General features: G+C 41.1%; 1 protein-coding gene across 9 annotated transcripts in view; it reads right to left on the minus strand.

The window, feature by feature from the left end:
* Positions 1-23,180, minus strand: part of sh3pxd2aa (SH3 and PX domains 2Aa) — a 133,321-nt gene that overhangs the window by 39,664 nt on the left and 70,477 nt on the right. For 4 of the 9 annotated variants that reach the window (XM_088075996.1, XM_088075997.1, XM_042484765.2 and 1 more), the window contains 2 exons: positions 11,772-11,816; positions 6,330-6,458 (listed from right to left, as the gene is read on the minus strand). In XM_088075996.1, coding sequence (XP_087932122.1) covers positions 6,330-6,458; positions 11,772-11,816 — 174 coding nt within the window. Of the gene's footprint in view, positions 1-6,329; positions 6,459-6,764; positions 7,381-11,771; positions 11,817-23,180 lie in introns of those variants that run through there. The other 5 variants (XM_088075999.1, XM_088075998.1, XM_042484768.2 and 2 more) reach the window with 2 other exon arrangements.

Consider the following 23,180-nt stretch of genomic DNA (forward strand, 5'->3'; position numbering starts at 1 on the left):
GACAATAAGTTTATTAATGGATTAGTAGGTAGAACATGTAGTGGTAGAGGAAGCTGCATCTAATGGGAGACGTAGTTGACTTAACATGTATTTTTACTTTTTAATGCACAATGGCTTGGACATTTGACATTTTTGCCAAAACACCAGGTATTTTGTAACACAGTTGCTCATCTTGAACACTGATGATTTACCTGGACCCCTATTATGAACCCAACTGTCAAAGGAAATGTTCACATTGTACATCTCTGCAAACTATGGATACATAACATTTGTATCTGTAAACATTTATTTATTTCAGATATGTTGAAACTTTTTGTTTCTCAACAATGCTGTGGTTAATGTGTGGTTAGGTTAATGCACAAAAAACTCTTGCTTGTGTTTAGGAACAGATCATGTTTTGGCTTAATATAGTCATTTTTGCTGGCACCTGGATAAAAACACATCAGTGTCTTAGTAGAGGACAACCACTTTTTTGTTGCACTGACCCTTGCAGAAACACAGTTAAGGGTCGCTTTTGTTGTTTGTTTGTTTGTAACAGTGGTCCAAAGTGGACTGCAGCTCCCCTACAACATCCACTATCCCCTCAACCCTCCCGATGACAAAGTCAGCTCATATACTACGTCACTTTAGAAAAGTTTATATATCCGTTGTTTGCAGAAACAACTTCTTCTGGAAACTACTGCTGATAAAAACAGTGAAGCCTTAAGGGACAGGTTGTCCAACATATTGGTAATAATATAGAAAAATTGAACTCATCAATCCTTTAATTCAGAGGGATTTCTTCATTTCCAAGCCACTACAAATGCTGTAATTATTTTGTTGCCTAAAGGTAAGGTTTACCCAAACCTAACTTGTAGTGCAAATGACCAAATGCAATGTGATGTTCTCATATTAAATTTTAGCTCCAGGCGGTTTCCTTATGAAACTGATCCACACAGAGAACAGTGTTGAGCCAGACCAATTGAAGCACCGAGGACAAACCGTTGGAAAGGCGTAATGGGTTAGACTGAGTGCTGCCAGCCTCACCAGATCTCCTGGGCTCTGAGGAAGGTGTGGTGGGAAAATGTTGCCAAAATGCTTGGCATTGATTCTTTCTCAAACAGCACTGTGCCTGCTGACAAGTAACTGCCACATAACGGGAGATGCCTTTTATGTTTCCATGTAGAACACAGACATTTCTGACTGAAGTCCACAGAAACAAAACTGTTATCATTTTCCAAAACAGAGGATTAGTATTGTCCGACAACACAACAGGAGGTCAGACTCTCTGTGAGGTGCAGGGTGAGGTCCAGAGAGAGGTAAGCCAATCTGCCTAATCTCTTTAAATCAACTGTGACAAAATGCCCCTGAAACTTGGCAGCAAGGAGGGCCAAGATATTTGGGCAAATGGCTTCTCCGGCTGGTGTTGTGGTTTGGGCGGTACAGTAACCCAAAGGATCCTGTTTGCAGTTTAGCGTCAAAGTCCTCCTGGCAGATCCATTAGTCTCGGCTGATGAAACAAGGAAAAAAAGAGTATTTTTCCCCACATATATTCCCTCCTCTGTCACTGTGGACAGAGTGGAAGGCTGGTTGCTTAAATTAACAATTTATTCTTTGTGATGATATCAGAAAGTGAAGAAAAGAATTATCTGTAGGGTTACTGCTCATGAGGCCAAACCTTTTACATAACATCAAGAATTTGTTTGTGTCTATTAGCTAGTGGACAGTAGAGAGATAAAAGAAAATTAAGGTAGAAAGGGAGAGATTACGTGCAAAAAAAAGGTCCCCGATCACCAAACATCTGCAGTATAGTGCCCTTATAACCCATATGTAACCTGTTTGGACATTCACCTAAATCTTAGATATGTTGCATTTCCATTGCATACAGTACTCTTAACTATGGGCAGATGATAGCTGTGTAATGGCAACAATGGAAGACATATATATTTTGTGTTCTTTCTATTAGTTATGTGGCTGTTCACTACAAGTTAGAGACAAGATATGTGTGAGAAAAGGCTGCAGGCAGTCGGTAGAATTACTGCAGAAATTAAAAAAAACAACCAAAATCAAGAAAGTTTGGGAAATGCTATGATGCTGCTCTAATGACCAGTCAACGGACTTCAGTGTTTCTAGCTCCACCTTTAAGTATGGGATCAGTGTGCTAGGTGCCTCAACAGACGGGAAAAGAGAAAACAGGATGCAATTGAGTGGTTGGATTGGAACTAACCACAACTTCTGACAACAGAAATCCAAAAATAACCATTATTATGTGCAATGAACTAAACTGAACTGAACTGAACCGACTATTTGGTGGAAACAAGGCTTATGAGACCTGATCTGAAAAGGATCTGAGGGTAGTCTGGTCTATCCAAATAGATCCAATTCAACCAAAATGCGATCAGCCTGTAGACTTATCAAGACCGCCAACTGACAGGCAGTCATTGGTTTAAGGATAGCGTGTGGACAGTGTTCCTAAGGGTGGCAGGGTTTTGATACAGGTATCTATGGTCCCCAGAGGATAAATCCTTAGATAAGATAAAACTTTTTTCATCAGGAGGTATCCTAATGACTTTGGTGATCTAATGACCTTTCCTCTTAAACCACCAAGGTTGACATGTGGTTTTAAGTAGAATGTCTCAACAAGTTCTGGACGATTTGCCTAGAAATTTGATGCATATCAAGAGAGCATAGGGCTTTTTTGCCATCACTAGATATTAAATAAAAGCCAGAGATTGCACTGTATTAACTTGCTGTGAGATGTTATCTCACCACTTCTAAGCAAAAGAGCAGCCACTGTCTCCCACTGTGCCAAGTATCTCCTCTGTATTGCAACAGGCGCAGCTGAAGAAAGAGCAGCATGAAGGTCAAGAGCTCTCACTCCACAGCAAAATCTGGAGACCAGAAAGTCCCCAGAAGTACACTGCACAGCACACTAGTAAAACAAAACAAAAAACCCAAAACAACTGCCCAACTTGGAGCAATCTCAGTCGACAATGGGACTCAAATGTCCAACTTTCAAGGGGCAGTCCTATCAGAGTAAAGATAAATCTGAATGACGTTGATCCTTTGGCATGGATGGTGTGTCATGTAGATGAGATGCATGCCAAGCTGCAATCCCCTGTTTGAAACAAATAAACAACACCAGCAGTTTTCTTCTGGCAACCCTTCAACGCATGTCCAGCGGTGTTAGTGGTACCAGACCTGGCTGTTTTTAGCAGTAAATCATGGCGTTTCCAAGCAGCATTTGTGGTACCGAACCTAAGTGTTTTTTTAACTAACATACTGCTGAGTTTCCCAGCATTGTTTGTAGCACAGAGGCTGGGTGTTTTTTACTGAGACATCACAGCATTTCTCAGCTGAGTTTGAGCCCCTGAACCATTTTTTTTAACCAAACCTAAAAGTATTAAGCCATCCTAGCATTTCCAGCAGCTTTTGTTCAACCAAATATGGGTGTTTTAAACAAAAACTGATCTTTTCCTTACTATCTTACTATAACCAAATGGTTTCTGTGTCTCAACCTAACCACATCCTCACCACATCTCCAAAATAATTTCCAAATGTAACACATCGACTGTTTGCAGAAATGCTAACATTTCTTCTGCTGATTGGGATAGCTTGTTGATGTTAGCATTTAGCTAATATCACCATGCTGTGCTTGTATAGAGCCTCACAGAGCTATTAGCATGGCAGTAGACTCATGTTTTTATCTGCCTGCTCTGCATTATGCATAAGATTCAACATAACAGGACAACCTGGTTTTCATAAGGTAAATTGCTGATCACAGAACAGAAAAATAAACACTTCTTCAAAAACCTTCATCTTAACCTTCTAGTATTACTACCTACGACTCCTTCCAAGAGGCTTCTCAGAATTCTCATCAAGTTTATCGGACACAGGTCTGTGGCCTCTTGTCTCTCGTTAGTCCAACATATCGTTTAACTAGCCACATATGCAGATTTATTTTCTCCAGCTGGGACATTCCTCTCTCCAGATGCTCCATAGTTCCCATGTCCGAGGAGGAACAAGAGGGAGAAAACCGAGACAGTGGCCCAGACGAGGCCTCTACTCTTCTCACAGGGGATGATTCTGGCCTGTCCAACCCCCACCCACTGGGTGCTTCATAAATCACACTTTACTAGATAGCCATTCCTAAATTGCGAGTTCAAGTAAGATGTAAGTTCTGCAAGGAGATGTAGAAACAAAATCACACACACACACACACACACACACACACACACACACACACACACACACACACCGGTCTCACACATACACACACACACCGGTCTCACACACAGCTTATAATTGTATCAGTTTTCACCGTGACAATGGGTCTTCTTGACATTGTGCAGTGACACAGCTGGATCTTAACTTCCAAGGTCAATAACTTCTCACAGCAGCAAAACAATAACATCCTACTCTGGAATTGAACCCATAAATATATCACGTCAAGCCTGCATACACATACAACTGATAAAAATATTCTGTGTTGGAATGAGGAACAGCATATTAATGCATGATACCATTTGTGCTCAATATGTGGAGGGAATAAACAGCATTTGAAGAAAAAAGGAGGCGAAATATGGATTTCAGTCTTGCTTGGAGAGAATTAAAAGACATCACAGTTCTACGTTGGCAAGGACTGACGGGGATGTTTAAGAAAATAAGCTCTAATTAACAGCCGGACTGTCAGTGTCTCTACAGTGACAACGTCAAAGGAAATACTAAGCACGCACAGAACAGGAGGCTGCAGTAAAACCATGGAAGCGGGAAGGGGGCTGAGGGATATTATACTAGCTCTCAGATGTGTTTGTCTTGGCATAGCCTCCGAGTGATGTCATCATCATCATCATCATCATCATCATCATCATGGCTGTTGCTCCACTTCTTTGGCCCACTAAATGACGACAGCACACATATCCACCTCTTGGGCAAAAGTTCCTCTGAGTTCAGGAGTTGCTCATGTTGCCGTAAGTGCACTGATTAATGTTAAATGTTAACATTCGAAATGGAGCTTTCAGATGGGTCTGGTGAGCAGATGCTGTCAGGGCAGATATTTAGAAATGGCATCACAGAAAGAAAATGACTGTGTGGCTATGTCACAATTATGAACATTCACTATACAAAACATTCAATGATGCATGTACCTCAGTCCAAAGAGTTTCTGGTGATAAAAGTTGCATGAGAGAAATGAATGTCCCCTCGAGTCAAGAGCTAACAGGAACACTTGACATTTCGAAACCTCACAAACAACGCTAAAAGGAGAGCTGGATATTAAGACATCCTCGTTCTTGACGTCAGTTTTGAGAAGACGTCAACCAAAAGCCACATCAGAAAAGATATAACTTCCCATGCAACTTCTTCACTCTGTCAAAACTTAATTTAACAATTATCTCATTTCTGCTGACAGAGGACAAATTGGAAACGTACCAACTGCTATGTGAATCATAAAGGACGACACGACAAGCTGGTTCGAGACTGACTCATTAGAGCACATAATCACTCAAAGATGTTCAGGCCAAGATATCTCAAAGGAAATAAATTCACACATGTTTTAAGTATATAGATAAGAGCGAAGGAACCACGGGGACGCGGTGTGTTTGTGCTGAGCTCTCTTGAGTTGTGCAAGCTGCTGGCTGTCAGTGGCTGCTTGCACGGAAAAATCAAATCCAGCTCTGGGATTTCTGAACAGAATTTTCACAGTAGGGGGGAGGCAAGGTGAAAAGTGGAGTGCTGAATCTCTTGTAAATACTATCAGTGTCCAGTTGATCCACATTGTGAGTCAAATATTGTCACTGCAGTTCACAGTAAACATGCTGGATGTTAACATACACTTTTTGCTTCCAGTTCAACCAATCAAACATCTCAACTCTCACTTTCAGAGAGCTGAAACATGACTTCTGAATTTATTTGACATTCTTGTTGCAAAAGGCAACAGACTGGCCTGCAGCCACTGACTCCTGCCAGCCAAACTGCACCTCCAGGTGGTGCCAAGCCCCAGCTAGGAGGCCAGGAGATTGGGAGAAGAGGGGAGACAGCAGAGCAGCGGGAGGGAGGCTGGAGTGTGGGACTCTTGTGGACAAAGGGGTTAGAAAAGAGAGAGACAGAGGTGCTGAGTGAGCATGCCGCTCTGTGTATGTGACGAATATGTTTATGCTACTAATGTGTACTCAAACGGGGGAAGATACAAACAGGAAGAAACAAACCAAATGTCAGGCAGCTGTCTAACAGCAAGTCATTTTTTAAAAACTTATTTACCCAACATACGATAAAAGTCATGTGTGGATCAGATGTGTGTGTGAATCAGGTCAACATGCTTGGCATATAAACAAAAACAGGAATCCACTCACCGCTTTCACTCTTCTCAATCACGTCCACCGTCTCGCCAGCCTTGAGGCTGATCTCCGAGTTCTCCTGCCTCTCGTAGTTGGCCACGGCCACGTACTGCTCCAGCACCATGGGCTCCGAGCTGTCAATCCCTGAGGGAAAGAAACAGGCTGTCAGCCACCTGCCCGCCGTGGCACCCCTCGATCGCCCCCTGCAACCAACTACACTGCTGCTGCCGCTGTGCACCCGGTACGCCGCCATCGGCCAACCCCCGCTCCCTACCGCCGTTCCCCCTCCCTAACCAATCAGAACATGAGCTCACGACTTGGCTGCATAGTTCCAAACGTCTGGCCATATAGCTGAGTTGACCCCCGTCCCCCAGCGAAGGACTGAGGAGCATCGAAAGGAATCAAAACAAAAGGAGGGATGGAAATGTTTGCAGGGGCTGCATCTCGCACCTAAAGTGGATCCATGACCCGAACCAAACTTTAAGATCCAAAAAGAAAGAAACAGAGAAGTTAAAGGAAGAAGTAGAAGAGTTTTGAATGTGTACAGGGGAAGACCGGGGAGCGAATGAGTGGAAGAATGGAGAAGTTTCCCTGTGGAAAATCAACAGTGCGGTTGAGAGGAAAGGCCTCCCCTCCACTGCTTTTGGGAGCCAGCCGTTGGACGGCAAGTCGGGAGGGGGGGTGAACACACCAATCATGGCAGTCGGCACTGCTGGCCTTAAATAGAAACATATGAGTGGACTAGAGAGAGAGAGAAACAGGGAAGGAGGCTGGGTCCATGTTTATGTGAAACAAAAGAAGAAAGCATTTCAGTTGGGGTTAGGCTGCTCTGTTTTCTCTCTCCCCTTCTCCCTGATGTTTAACCTTTTCAGTGCCAGCGGTTTTTCATCTACTGACTTCATGTGGTGGATCTGAACATGAGTCGCAGAAACTCTTACTGGCTTGTTTGGCCAGGGAGAGATGACCCATGCAGATTACGCTTCACATCCTGTTGTGTTTTGTCTCAGTATGTCTGTGTTAGTGATGTGATCAGGAACAGAACACTTGTACAGTTAGAACAAATAAATGGATGTTGTGTGGCCAAACAAAAAAGATGACGAAAAAGCAAGTTTAAAAAGCGATGATGTGCAGTGAGTGGGTCATTACTTTGAAATGAACCCAGACAGGTCTTGAATTTACTGCTGCGCCGGGGACAGAGTAACACGGTGTCAGGGATAAATGTACTGTACTTGTACCAAAACGTTATTCACGGGTTTAATGACAGTCAAGGCGTTTCAGTTTCAGTCTTAGTCTGTTGGGACTGTTTCATAGCTAACTGTCATTTCAAGAAACAAAATATTATACAAAATACTTGGCCAGCAATCCTGGAAGCTATCTTCATGTCATTGTAAAGGTGTCATATAATCCCATGGGGGATGGGACACTAAAGTAAAAGAATATATTAATTCATTTATATTCTTATAGCATTAGTATATGTAATTTGCAGCATGGTTAAGGTTAGGGACATCATCAACAGTGTTAACATGGAACACATTTTTAAACTTTTGATCAGTTTTAATGCCTATATATAACATTTGATATGCACCTGGAATTCATAGATCCATAGTTACTGGAGGTTGACCAACATTGATTTTTCAGGGCTGATACCGATAACGTCTATAAGTACCTAATGAGTCCAATAACTGATATTTGGAACCCATCTGCATTTACAGTAAAAATGAAAATATTTCTGTCGCAATTTAAAATTTGGAATATAACAAACTCCAACATGAAACTTTGTTTAAATGCCTTTAGCAAATATTTAATCAAAACTGAAACTTTCAACATCAGATACATCAAGTTCCCGGCAACTTTCTTTAATAAAGTTCAGAGAAAATTTGTATAAAAAAATGAATATATAAATATGGCTCCCTGAGGTTTTACAAAGGAAACTTTCCTCCCATGCTGGCACTTTCTTTGCATGTATTACTCAAACGACCAAAAGTGTATTCCTTGCTGACAGTGACTTCAGCTTAAATGTGATGTTGCTTCGTAGATCAGAGATGAAGAGTTCCTTTATGTTTGTCATGGAGGTTTTCACTGATTTTTGGGTGGTCTTAACAACTAATTACTGTATTTTCTCTGCTAAAAGGAAACCGGCTGAAAAGAAGATTATAAATAGGAACATGCTGATCACTGATCTGTGAGAAATGTGACTATACATGTAATTTATTGACTCAAAAATGAAGTTAGAGTTATGTTTACTTTTTATATGAATAGTTTAACATTTTGGGAAACAAACTTATTTGTATTCTTTTATTAAGAAAGTGAGTAGGATCGATATGATGTCATTAGCCTAGATAAGCATTAAGACTGGAAGCAAGGGAAAACTGGCCCTTTTAAAAAAGTCAATAAATATGCCTACAAGCACCTCTAAAGCTCAGTAATTAACCTGTGGAATCATATTTGTTTAATCACAAACAGAAAGTGCTGTAACTATTTATTGGTGAACAACAGCAAGGCTCCAGACCGCAAGACCCCTGGAGTTTCCCGCAGGACTTCCAACTCAGAAAGCAGCCCAGTCACCATGAGAAAATGTTGGCATTTAAACATTTCTGCAAACCACTAATTTGTTGCAGTTTCACGTTTCATATGTATAATTTCAACGTTGCTGAAGTACCACTGCATAGAGCTGACTTTGTCATTGGGAGATGGAGGGGAAGGCGAATGGAGTGTCACCCAGGTGAGATGTCCGTCCAGCTGCAGACCATTGTTGAAACCAACAAACAACAAAACTGGTGGTGAGTCACTGCTGTTTCCAAGGAAATTTTAGGCACAAAACGTGGGTGTTAGCAACCTGTTGCTGCATTTCCAGAGGGAACAGTGGCACGAAAAGCAGTTGCTTTTTTACCAAGACATCATTGCATTTCCAGCTAGGACTGTGCTCCCAAAACCAAGTCAAAACACGATCGTTTCCAAACCAAAACCAAGTTGTTTTTGTGCCTATACCTAACCACCTTAACCACACTGTTGTTAAGAAACTTTCAACATGCTCACTAAATGTAAAATATTTGTTGTTTGCAGAAATGTACAGCACCAAAACTTCTTCTGCAACATAAGCAAATAATATTGAAAAGCACCTAAAAAACAGCACTTATCCTTGATCTGAGCCAAGATGTGAACCCCCAGTCTTCGGCGTCAAACAAGAATGTGTTTACACATCCATCGACCAGCTTTAACTCTGACTGCATCAGTATCCACATCATACATAAAGGGAAAAGGCATGTCAGCACCAGCAATGACACAAAGCAGAAATCACATGGAGTCTCTGATGAGCAAAAACACGAGCGCCGGCTAATTACTGCTGCTCAGAGGAAAAGTAAGTCTCCTACTTTGTCAGCAAATCTCTCCATCTCCCCACTTACGACTGCATCTGAGACGGTGAATTCTCTGCTGTCAGCCTCTTTGTCCTTTTGTAAATGGGATTGGACCTTGAACGTTGATTGTATTTGTAAGTGTAAAGCAGTGCAAATCCTTTACATTAGATGCCACTGTCCTTTAAGACCAAAGAGAAGATCTCCCTTGCAAAGAACCTAGTTTGTCTTGTGAAGCTCACAATAAGGAATGTACATCTAAATCCTACATCGTATCTTTACAGTGGCCTTGTAATATATTTATGAGAATGAAACAGGTTGCATTGCACTTATGTATTAAAGCAGCCTGGAAGAATAAAAAGTGGGATGATGCTTTTGCACAGTGCTTAAAACACAATTAAGCATCTCTACATGTTGTTACTCAAATAAACAGGCAGGGAACACCAGGGAACACTCATAACCTCACTTCCCCACTGGGTGAGGCTGGGCATTCATCCCTGTCTTTCTTCAGCGTTCTCCCACGAGGAGAAATAAAGAAAAGAAACATATTGCAGAAAATGCAATGTGGAGGGAGCAATCAAAGTCAGCCTGAGGTAATAAAGCAGCACAGATCCAGCTATTCAAACGTTTTTTACTGTTGTAATGGCAACCACGCCTTGTTGAGAAATGAATCCTTAAGACCTGTTACATTCTGCCTTCAATATTCCAAATCTTTTATTGCACAGGATTTCTTGATTAAATTAGGGGGAGTGGTTTTCTCCAAGTTCTGCAACTTTGAAATACGGTCATTTTTTTGATTTGCTCAAAGGTGATTTGTCTTTGTCGTTCCAAACTCATACTGACACACTGATGGAGGGAAACAACATATCTGCGTCTTTTACCATCAATGCCTCAATTACAGTTAAACGTCTCAAAGAACGTTGGCTAAATGTTCACCAGATGGGCAATGCTGTGATTGTACTTATGTAAAAATGCCTGTTTGTATCTGCAGGACACAGCATTTGTCTTTATGAAACGTTTCGCAGTCTACAATAACCTGTGCTGATAAACAACGTGAATAATATAATATTATGTTTGGAAACGGACTAACAGAGCCACAAGTGTCTGACAGATTGTGTTTAAACACACTGCTGAGACCAGCAACATGAAGATTTCAGAGATTCGATTTCAGTACAGCGCATTATATAAACAATACTTACTTTTTCCACAAAAAAACCCCAAAATAACGTGCCAGATGGATGGAGGGAGATTGCCAAAACGCAAAAAGTTTTTGGTAAACTAATAACAAGCGAGGTTACTTACTGTTGCCTATATTGTATGTAATTTCCAGTAAAAAAAAAAATTTACAAAAATGTGTTTTCTATTTTAAAAAGTAATGTTGCAAACACAGAAAGATGGCAAGTGAGCTACTGACAGATCTTTAAGTGTTAATCTCAAACACAACTGATAGCTTTGTGGTTTGTTTACATGATGTAATGGAAGTGCAAATTTAAAGGATTTGATGTGGATAGAGAGCTTAGATGTTACACATTGCAATACAACACACGGTTGTTTGCTGTTTCGTGAATTCGGTATACTGGTCTGGTCCAGTGTTTGGCATAATATCAGCCAGGTTTAAAAACTATCACACCAGCCCCACCCTTTTTTACTCGGATGTTTATCTGCAATAGCAACAACTAATTCCACTTGTTCCCTCTACACTGATCATTCCTATATGCTCAAAGTTGAATGAGGTCACAGGTGGTGATCTACAGCCATATTGCAGACAAATGTACAGAACCAAACTTGACACCTCATTTCAGTCTAAGGCGCTTCGCCACATGCAGACCTAGGGTCCATGTTAAGGCCCTCTGGCACCGTGCCAAGCTGTTTTTGGCCAACCACATCTGCAGAGATGGATGGATAGACTGCAGAGAAAAGAGAGGCTGACTCTGAGCAGATGGGTGGAAGGAGAAGCCGGTGACAGCGCATGCAAAGCAGATGTCGAGAGAAAGCTGAAGTGTGAAAAGAAATAAACTGAAAAACCAAAAGGGATGCGGCTGGCGTGTCGCTCTCACAGTAGCGCATGCATAATCAACATGTTGACATAGACACACAAGTCTACCTGAGGCCTCTTTCCTCGGGCTGTCTGTAAAGCCGTACATCCATACTGCAGACGAAGAGAAGGAAGGAAGAAGAGAAGGAGAGAGAGATTATTCAGTTGGACAGCATGCAGAAGCAACAGTATGGTAAAGCACACCTTTATCACATCTAATGAACACAAAAAAGAAGCGGCAGAGAAAAAACGTCTGGGCATACTGATTTGGGGACAATACGTAACGGCCTGTTTTTTTAAGCCACTGTTTTTTTCATGCTAAGGAGTATAAAATGCATCTGAGGGCACATAACTGACAAATGTTTCTGTACTGCAAGAACCCAATTCCACCCTCCCCACGATCCCCTTTCCTCCATCTCTTCATATCTTCCCCCATTTCTTCCATCCCTCTATCTGGACCTCCTGGAATGTCTGAGATGGGCGTCAGCCACTTTTTAAAGTCATTCCTAACTCCCCAACCCCCCTTCTTCAAAAACATCTCAGGACCGAACCAGGAAATTAAACTCCATGCATCAGAGAAGACAGGGACAGAGGAGGTGGTGACCAAGATATGGAATCCAGCAGAGCCACCTTGGCATATATGAAGCTTGGTTTGAGGCCAAAATTACACCTTATTGTCAGGGTGTCATCTTGTCCTGGAGGTGACCAGGCATTAGCACTGCAGCACATAGCAAGAATAAAGTTCATAAAAATATGAAGGAACTGGAACAGCACTGGGGCAGGTTACTGAGAACAAGACACAACGTCCTTTACAGGACTAACGGAAATGCCCATCGTCATTTACTATAGGCTTGAATTTGGTCTTAGAATCATGTTTTGCTTAACTTTTGCACAAATAATAAAGTACTTCACTTGTTTGACTGCAGCTAATCTTGTTTTAAGAACTCGTTATAAGAAAATCTTTGCATTAACTTTGTTATATGAGTGGAAATTTTTAGGACTGCCCATTGGAAGTCGCAGGTTCGAAACATCAGTCGTAGACCTGCAGTCGTCTGAGATTACTTCAAGTTAATTTCTTTCTGTGCTAGTGTACTTCAGGGGACAATTTGAGATATTTTTGCTGTGGAGTAAGCACTCTTGACTTTAACACTAATCTTTGCAGTTGCGGACACACAGACAGACGGCACAAAGGGACAGAAAGACCGCACTCTGAGGTGAATGAGTGGTGAATTTACAGCTCACAGCAACTTAATAAGATACAGTCTCTGGCTTTTGTTTGACATCTAGTGTCGGCAAAATATGTTGTTGTGCATTTGTAATCTGTTGTTAGTGCCGTTGGCTTGATTACTACATTACGTGAAGGCTGCTGTCACACTGAAGGTCACACTGAACCCTGTTTAGATAGATAAACAAAATGAGTCATCAAATATTCGTATTGAACAGCCAAATGTAATTTAATGGGTATAATTCTGAGTCGGATACAGCCCTAGAAAGTTTTCTCTGTTTAGGCATTTTCACATAAAAGAAATAGTAACATATGCATAAAGAAACTCTACGACATTCAGAACATTACACAGAAAACCACTATTTGCTATGTAAAGATGTAGCTGATATGTAGTGTCCTGAACAGAGAATGAGGTCACACTCCCGTTGTGTGCGTTGTGAGTCGCGGTCCTCTGTGGGTTGTTGTCGTAGACGGTCCGTTCTCTTTGCATGTTAGTCTATAGTGAGCCCCTGTGAGTCGATTTTACTGGCTAGCTCATTGCCACTGCTTTGCACTGATATTAAGACAGCAATTTGGAAGAAGCGTAGTAACCATTCTCTGTTGCCATTGTTATATCTGTTTATTGAGTTAACACTATGTGCTGCTAGCCATCAGTTCAGCCACCTTCATGTTGAGAACTGTGTACAGATTATCCCGCCCCAGACTCAGACACCCCAGATCCTAGATTTGCTCTGAGTGCTGCATACAGTTCCTTTAAATATCTGAAGATGTATATGGAAACTGCAGTATAAATAAGCAAACCAGGAGGTTCTCCTTCCAACATATTTCAAACTGGAAGCCCCAGGGGCAGGCAGGCTAAACACACCACAACTAAATTATCTCACAAATCTCTATATATTTAACTGTAGATTTTAGGCACCTATTAAAGCTGCAGTGAGTAGAATTACCCTGAAACTTGTCCAAAAAGGGTTTATTTCAAGACAATAAGTGTTTTCAGACCAGAGGACCATAGTTCTATAAACTCTCCTTTTTTTTATTGTGTTTACACAACAAAAACTAGGAATGATTTCTTATGCCAATTTTAGGGCCTTTTCTTTAGCTTCTACTTAAGAGAAGGTACTCTCTCAACACAAAAGTAACCTTAAATGACACATGTGTACATCAGCTGTTCAAAAACATGGGTCATCCCAGCATTGGCATCTGCCATACTTAAAATTACGCTTGCCGTGAAAACAACAGATACGAAAAACAAACAAAAGCTTGTAACGAAAAAAATGGAAGAAAACAAGACACTGACTTTGAAGTCAGAGCTTTACTGAGCATGTGACGGGGGGAATATACAATGTGATTTTGACACGTCATATCAAAATAGGCAAAGGTCTGGTTATGTAACAGCCTCCCTATTTGCGGGGTAAACGCAAAAACAACAACGCCCTTAAAGGTATGTAGTTTTCAGCTCCATGTTAGGCAGCTCCTCTCAGGGAGTAAGCTGTTCGGTTCAAAAATGCTGAATAAAACTCCACAAATTCAGGTGTATCTACTGCTCTTTACTTTCTATGTTGTGTTACATCACTCACTCCCATCCAGCCCTCTCCATCCCAGACAAAAATAAAGATGTAGTCAAACAAAGATGGTGGGGGCAAATGGATAACGTCTCTGAAAAATACCGTCTAACCCCAAGTTTTGTTTTCACTCAAATTAAAGGATTATGGCCTTAAACAAGTGTTTCTCCTTTCATCAGTCTGGGGTCTATGAAAACACTATAAACCCATGGAAAAGGTTCAAAATTTAACAATCTGAAAATAGGGTGGCTCCCTAAACAATCAACTCATCTTTTGAACAGACCGTGTTTGTATACTTCATGATCCTGGCGAGCGCTACCCCTGTTGTGAAGCCGACAGCTCCTCTCCGTTGACTCACGTGAGATAATAAAAGCCAAATCCCCGCTCGCTATCCACCAGAGCCTCAGGAGCTTTGCTGGATTGATGTTGGCCCCAGAGGGAGGGATACAGGCTGGTCCCAGGTCAGCCAGGGTCAAACCCCACTCACTAACGCCCTACCGTGATTATTACCCACCCGGCTGCTCTCAGTGTAGCGCTCAACATCTGATTGATATTAACTCCACTCTTGGCCTCCATGCTAACTCACTCCCCCTCCGTACAAACACACACACACATATATGGAGGCTTAATTCCTTTCAGGTTTCGGTGATGACGCCACAAACCGGCCAAACCAGCAGTGTTTTCTCTGTCCCTTTGCTGCCGAGGGTAATTTTCCTAGAATTCTGACCCCAAACGTCTCCATTACTCTGCAATTGAGGGCCTAGAGATGGTGAAAAATGGCATCTCTGATGTCTGTCTTGCTGGGTTTGGATTGGAGGGGCTTATTAGCCATCTATCTTGTTTTCCTGTGGACATAGTAGATTGTGTATTGAAAGAAAAGTTCCTGTTGCTGACATCACCAGACAAACCACAGTCCATCAACAAGCTGAGACCAGCGGCCTGAAGACTTAATGGAGTTGAAACTGTTCCACATGACTGATATATATCTTTCTGCAGTTTTGGAGATCACACAAACTAGTTGATGCAGAAAACTTTAGAGATGCACTTCCTGTAGGGTTGCCACCCTCTGGCTGGAAAAATAAGGGACAGTTCGCGGTGCATGTGTGGCCAGCTCCACAGTGACAGCGATAGCCTATACTTCAGCAGTTCAACAACCAGGTGCAAATGAATCTACGCATAACTTATAGCCAGCAAGTCAGAGAGCGCTCCCGGTGCTCCTGTCGAGTCACATTAGTTTACCTTGTACTCTTTTCCTCTGATGGGACTGACCCAGCGGTGGTCTGTTTGTCAATCTGTTCTTATAACAGACAGCATTTATCTTTTTATGATTGGAATCTGACATTTTTAAACACCCCGCGTCTTAGTCGCCGCAACCATGGCAACGGTGCAGCTGGGTGACAGGCCTGTCATTCTGTGTCAGTCTCCCCTGCAACTTCTGATTTGATACTTCTCAGCTATGTTGCGTGAAACTCTTTTGGTTCTCTCATTCTCACGTCTTTCAAAGCATGTGAAAACATAGTCTGTGAGTTACAGTAGAGTGTGTACAGATATACGGGACAAATTGCGTCCCGTTTTGATTCAGTATTCCGTATTATCTGGAACGGGTGGCAACACTAACTGATTTTGTTATAGTGCCCCAAAATTTCCTTTCAACTCACTGTCAATGTTTCCAAACCTGAATGTGAGCAGTGTTGGGTCTCTACAGAACCCTCACTATTTCTATCCCTAAAATGACTTAATCATACTCCCAGATTCTTTATCTGTCTCCAACTTTCTCTCTTGTTTATGGCAGCTACATGCCTTCACCATGTCTAATTAAAGGCAATGTCAAAAATAACACCACAGCCAAAACCTAAAGCATCTTTATTAATTTGGAAATATATTTTAGTAAATCAAGTGTATAAATTCCTCCTTCAGGGGAACAAATTCATTTACAGACCCAACTGACTTACCGACAAGACAAAAAATAGTAGTCAATAGCTAGTGCTAAGGCACTGTAGTATTTTGAGCTGAATGCTACTGTCAGCATGCTGACATGATAACAATGTGACAATGTTTACATGTTTAGCAGGTATATTGTTTAGAGCTAGATGATAAACCAGGCTGGGTGTTAAATTGGCAGATACATCATATTAGTGTGCATGTCAGCCGATAAGTAACAAGAATTTGCAGTGAAAACGTAGTCAATGTTTCATCTAGCTGGAGTACAAATGTAAGATAAGTGTTGACAGTCTGTAACCACTGTGTACTCTTCTCTACAAAAGCAAAAAAGCAGGGAAAAAGTCAAATTTGTACCTTATGAATAGGTGAACAAAGTTAATTATAAAACAGCCAGGCTGAATCTTCAGCCTCAGGATGGCACTCCCTGCACACAGCTGAAACTGCTGCCACCACACAATCAGCAGCTTAAATGATAACCCCCTTGTCACCTGCTACCAAGACAAAGGCCACCAATAACAAATTACAGCTAACCAGTATTGATGTGACACTTGTGAAAAAGCACAGTGGCCGAGAGTGACATCAACGCTAACAATGTCAAACCACAGGCAGAAGCTAACTAGTATTGATACAGTGTTTAACAAGGAGAGGAGAGAACAACAGAGACAAGACAATTCATCCCTGACTGTGACACGAACGTTTGCGGTGACAAATGACATTTGTGTGCAGACAGAGCGGCGAGAGTGGGGGAGAAGCGCCGCTTGATGGGCCCTAGCCTTGATGCAGCGCTGGCAAAAATACAGCCGTTAGCAATGACAAACAGTTCCCAAACCAGGCTGGGAGAGTGACACGGTGTGGGTGCTCGCTTCAGGATGGGGTCAAATCACATCACAGGCCACATCTGTTCCACAGTGAGTGCTGTCACATCCCTCCTCTTCCTGTTCTCTTACTTTGTGCTTCACTCACTAATTTTTGCTTTAAACATCACCTCCTTCATATTTAACGGAGACCATCCACAGAGATGCAACACCGTCACCCCCATGGGAGGAACTCTAACTGCTCCGTCATACTGAGATAGCTGCGCCTCGTGGCTATAAAGCTGGAAAAGACAATTATCATTTTTCTGCGTAAATCAATATTCACCTTACTGTATAATTAACAGTGATGTGATATGTGTGTGCTGACATTATTATTGCCACAATTAGTTGCTCAGTGCGATGATGAATGTGTTACGGTCAACAAAAGGGTTTTATTCTTATGGGTTCTTATATGGGGGAAAGTAACGGAGGGTTTTAGTGTCATATAAATGAGTCTGTTGACAGAGGAGTTCCTAATTAGCACAGACAGCCTAACAGAAAAGTACAAACACAAACTGCCCCTGTCCACTAAACCTACACTTGTAAAAACACTGGCACACATTAAGGCACAGCCCTCCTCCGTGTAAACACGAGTGGCCATTCCGATGTCAGCCTGAAATAGTATCCATTGTGCCACGTAAACAAACTAGCGCCTGTCAGACAGTCCTAACCCCTGCGGCCTCCGCAGCCCAAACAGCACCCTCCTCCGTTCCCTCTCAATCTGGCTCTCATATGGAGGAGTACGAGCTCCACTTGCACTCTGCGGAGCAAAGGGGAGGAATACAGAGCTGTGACCCCGGAGACTCCCTGGACCTGACCGTGTGTTTTTAAAAAAACATGTCTGACATCTTTTTCCTCCGCTAACTAGAGGTGAAATGAATCAGTGTTTGGTTTATATTGGGAGGCACCGAAATAAAATAAAAAAAAAAACAGAAAAGTTTATTTTTTTAAGGTTGAAATTATTTTGAAAATTTAGCAATGATTTCAGCTGTTGCAACACCATTTCCAAATCATTTCTTCCCCCCTGTCACGTTCAGTACAGGGAAGTCAAGCTATGGTTATAGCTCAGTTAGGCCATTTATGGGACTACTGTCGTTGTCCCAGTATACAAGCACAAAGGGAGAATGTATTTACTGACAGAAGTGTGTCCGACTCTACCACGGTATGTGGCGATATGCCCCCTTTGAGCTAGTTGCTATGAAAGTGACAGTTAACCTTTCATTGTGTTAAGTCTCAAAGTTTGCTTTCCCTCGCCTCTGCAGCAGCTGCTCCTCTCATCCATCAATCTGATCTGGTCTGATTGGATCAACGGATCAGTTATCCACTCTAAGAGTGGATCACTTATTTTCCTCCAGTTTATATTTCTTGACTCAAATCCCAGTCAACTAAGTTCTTGTGTTCTCCAAATAGGTTAAATAAATGTTGAATCACTCACTGATCTAAGTAGATGTTAGCTTTGCAATGTGTTTTAATAAATTGTAATCCCTGTTGCTATGGTTACTCATTTTAAATACAGGCTGAATGTAAACAGGCAGCTTCACTGGAACTACTAAGTAGGTTGCCATTATCAGGAATTAATAGAGATCCTGCAGCCGAGCAGAATTGAGTATTCACATAGACCACAGTAAACACAAACAGTCACCTGACCCTATCTCAGACAGCTCATCCACCAGGACACCCCAACCACTTTTTCCATTTCGCTACTTTTGCACAGCAGTGAACAACAAAAACCCAGTTTATATGTGCTGTTCCAAACATCCTCTCTTTCTTCAGAAAAATGCTCTGGTGCAATGGAAGTGACACATTTATTTTTCCAGCAGCAACAGAAATTTGTTTGCAATTAACAGGAGAACAGCAGGGTAGACATTGAAAGCACCAACAGTCATCATAGCCCAACAGACAAAACATAAATATGTAAAAACACGATTAAAAGTAACTTAAGGACACAGTTCTTATTCGCTTTCTTTCCATCAGTTGAGTAAAAAGATCTTCATCAAAGTCATGTTTGTTCAGTTTAGTTTAGCATTAAGACTGAAAGTAGGTAAACAGCTAAACTGTCTCTGTCTAAATTTCAAAACTATGCTTCCAGCAGCTCCGTCAGGTTTTGTATTTCATATATGCACCTTACTCTTATCCAGTTTATATGTAGTTATTAATTTGCTATATTTTGTATTTTGTATTTGTTATACATTGCTTTTCTACTGTGCTATGTTAGTCGTTACTGCATTCTTTGTATCTGCACTGCTATCTCTGATTACAACAACAGCACATTTCCCTCAGGATGAATAAAGTTATATCTTATGTCTTATCTTAAAACTATGCTTCCAGAGGACTCACTAGTTGATATGATATGTCTCATTTAATTAATACATGCACTAACGGAGATGTTTGTGTTGTTAGGGGGAGTTAAATATTTTGTGACAAACAGCATCTCTCCACAGTGTGTCCAGCTACAACGTGGGTAGCCAGTTTTGGTATGGATCTCTTTACAGGCAACATAGCACCAAATTTGGCAACCTCACTGTTACAAGACAAGACTGAAGAATGTGCGTGTAGTCACTGTTCTCAGCTATTGGCTACCAAGAAATAGTGACATCAGAGAATTCCCCCTAAAATCACAAAAATTGTCATTTCTACACCTCTGTTTATGCACAAATCAAATAAAGAGGATGCAAAGTGTTAATTAGTGAGCTTTAAAGGTGCTGGAAGAGAGGATTGTTTTGTTTTTTTTGTTTTGTTTTTTAAAGTGGCAGTATCTCATCCCCACTAATAGTAAAAAAAAAAAAAAAGAAAAAACTGGAATTAAATTATTTCTTCTCTGTCTGTGTCCTTGAGTGAACACACAGTTTGTACAACAGTGACAGGAAAAGAAGATTTCACTAAAAGTTGATGGGTAATGTGCTAAAAGCTATGATTATATGAAAGCAAATGAACAGGAAAAACCACGAGTGGACGTTGAGAGGGTTGTAATGGCTCGGAAACACTACACTGGAAATCCCTCAAAAGCCTCTCAGGGATTTACACTGAGAGCAGCAGCAAGAAAAGACCATAAACAAAGGAATGGAACACCAAAATCTTTCCTTTAGGATTTCTGGAGAGTGTGATCTACTTTATGTCACCATATCTTCATATAGTATGTATATAATATACTTAAAAATAACATCCTGATTAAACAAACTCTGAAGTGTATGGAATATGGAAACTTAGATTTGTTCCATAATGTTGACACCATTTTAAGAATAAGCCATACCAGAAAGGAGGGGCAGAGGGCACCTTATTGAGAAAATGTGACACCATTTGTTAATTAAGGCCCCAGGTTAAAAAAAAAAAATCATCCACACGAGCATCATTTTACAAAAATACTTCCATAAAAATGACAAAACCAACTTCATACACTCTTGGGTATTAGGTGTCTTCTGCAGTCTGTGTTACCTTTTTCAAAATGATGACCGGGGATCTCATCACTGTCAATTCCCCCTCGATATAAGGACCAAGAAACTCACTCGACGACAAGAGCGTTTTCCTTCCGCTCCAAGTACAAAGTAGTTATTAGACCAAGAAGCGCTAACGAAACAGACAAACCAGCAGTCCGATGTTGTTGCTATTGTTTCTTGCGCCTTCTCATTACACAAAGCTGTGTGCTCTCTTACAGGCAGGTGCTCGTTAGGGAAACTGGCAACACCTGAGCTGCTCAGGTTATGTCCATTTGCAGCTAGTAATTCTCTGTCTCTCGTCTGTGGCTGAACCTCCACTCTACTGCTGCATCTCCCTGCCCCTTTTTGTTTTGGTTTGGTTTTCTTAGCTCTTTCTTTTGCTTTTATGCACCTTTTCACCTGAACACATTCCAGACTAATACACACACAACTGACACCACTAACTGTAAATATGAAGTCAATGTTATAGCAGTAACAGGGGGCATTTTACTGCAAAACGGGTTCATTTACTTTGACTACAATGCACTGATATTACTTCTTACTTTTACTAAAGGAGGGTTTTGAAGGCACATATTGTTCAACCCTTCAAAACTTAGGGCAACTTCACTTTTCTTGTGCTGCTTTCAGATGCCTTTCACAAGTATTTAAACCTCTGAATTCAAAAACATCGGAAAAAGGTAATCAGCAACATGGTAGAAATGTTCCACAAATTGCAAATTCTATGTGTAATTATCAGAATTGCACAGTTAAAATTATGTTGCAGAATCACTATTTTTTGAAGCACTTTTCTGAAGGTCTTTTCTTGGTTTTGTTTTTAACTTTTTTCTTTCTTTCTTGTAATTTTTTTTTTTACTGATGAAACTTCAAGATTCTGTTGTTGCTCATTGGCTTCTTCACACATTTTTGAAAAAAATCAAGACAGTTTGCTCAGATTTTTAAATGGTCAAAATGTGTTGAAAAATCCCCTTTTCAAAAGTATCCGTACATGAGTGGACAGGGCCTAAGGGACAGTGTTTCCACTCATAGACATATTGCAGATGTTATGTAACCATCCAAAGGTTTAAAAATAGACAGTCTCTTGTCATCCCGACTGACTCTTTTACTTCAGGTCGTAGCAGAGATCACTGGGTCAGTGGAGTGGCTTCCAACTGGGCAAAATCCTAAAGATCTAGCTTTGCTGACACAATAGGTATGAAGACCACCTGTTTCAAAGCATAAACTGACACTGAAGGGATGTAGAGAAGAAAAACACAAGCTGGCTTATCTGCAGCAGCAATCAGCTTCCAAGAAATCAAATCACTTTAAGGAATGTGGATGTAATTGAATTGATATTGAGCTCCCCTCTGGGACTACGACAAACTGATTCCTTGCAGGAGGGTGACACAGCTCCTCTGCTTTCGGTCCAAAAATAAATTCACCATCAATTTTAGGAATTGTTTACTTGAATACCACATCATATGAATTACTTTTTCCATTGCTGTAGCCCCACCGATAACCAAAAGCTATCTCAAGATGTTTCCATTCACAAACACAACCTTTAAGCTACTTAAATAACACAACAGAGCAGTCTTTTAGGGCATCTGTAGCAAGAGAATCATATTCTCCACTAACCACAAGCTATTTCCTGCATTTTCTCCTCAATAATTCATAAGAGGTATGACTGATATTTCCCTAAGTTTCCTCAGTCTACCTCACCATAAACACACAGGGTTCCCAGATCCATATATTAGTGACTCACATGTACCAATGCTTTTGTTAAGCAGCTATACTGCAGTTAATACTCTAAGAGCCATACGTTTGCTAAGATGGATAATAAGGCTAAAAATCCTTGACAGTAAGGAATGGATGAATAGTGTTATAGTGGTTTGTCGGCCTGTGCTAATTCACATGTGGGATACAGTGGAACAAATTCAGGATCTGTCCGTAGTTAAATGTTTTCACTCTATATTCTACTGTATAGCAAGTGTGGCATCTAGTAAAGTATACAGCTACAGTTGTCAGTTTCTGATAGTTTGATTTAGTTTAAGGGATGATGCTCCAGATTTATACTTATTCAGTGGGAAGCGCCACCTCCTAACAGTAGTAGGAAACATAAACAAAAACAAAGAAAAAGCATGTGTATATTTAGAAGAAATATATCAGTTCCCCTGCACTTCCATCTCCACTGGTTAGCAAATTTTATGGCTGTTAAGCATTGTGATTGGGAAAAATACACATGTATTCATTTACTAGCGGATCTTGACCTCCCCAATATGGCGCTGGCGCAGATTCATATTAAACCGGGAATGTGGTATCTATGTTTCTATTTCTACTTTTAAAATGTCTGCCACCGAATGACTTGCATTACTGGTCAAAAGATTCTTGGTAGTTTAACCAATTAACGTTTAACTGTTGACATCCCAAATTACAACTTCTGTTTAAGTCTTTAGTCCAATGAGACCACACAGATGAGGATAAAACCA

Source organism: Plectropomus leopardus, chromosome 3 (assembly GCF_026936395.1).
Source record: "Plectropomus leopardus strain MGB_pleo_1.0 chromosome 3, ASM2693639v1, whole genome shotgun sequence".
In the NCBI taxonomy this organism is placed as follows: domain Eukaryota; kingdom Metazoa; phylum Chordata; class Actinopteri; order Perciformes; family Serranidae; genus Plectropomus; species Plectropomus leopardus.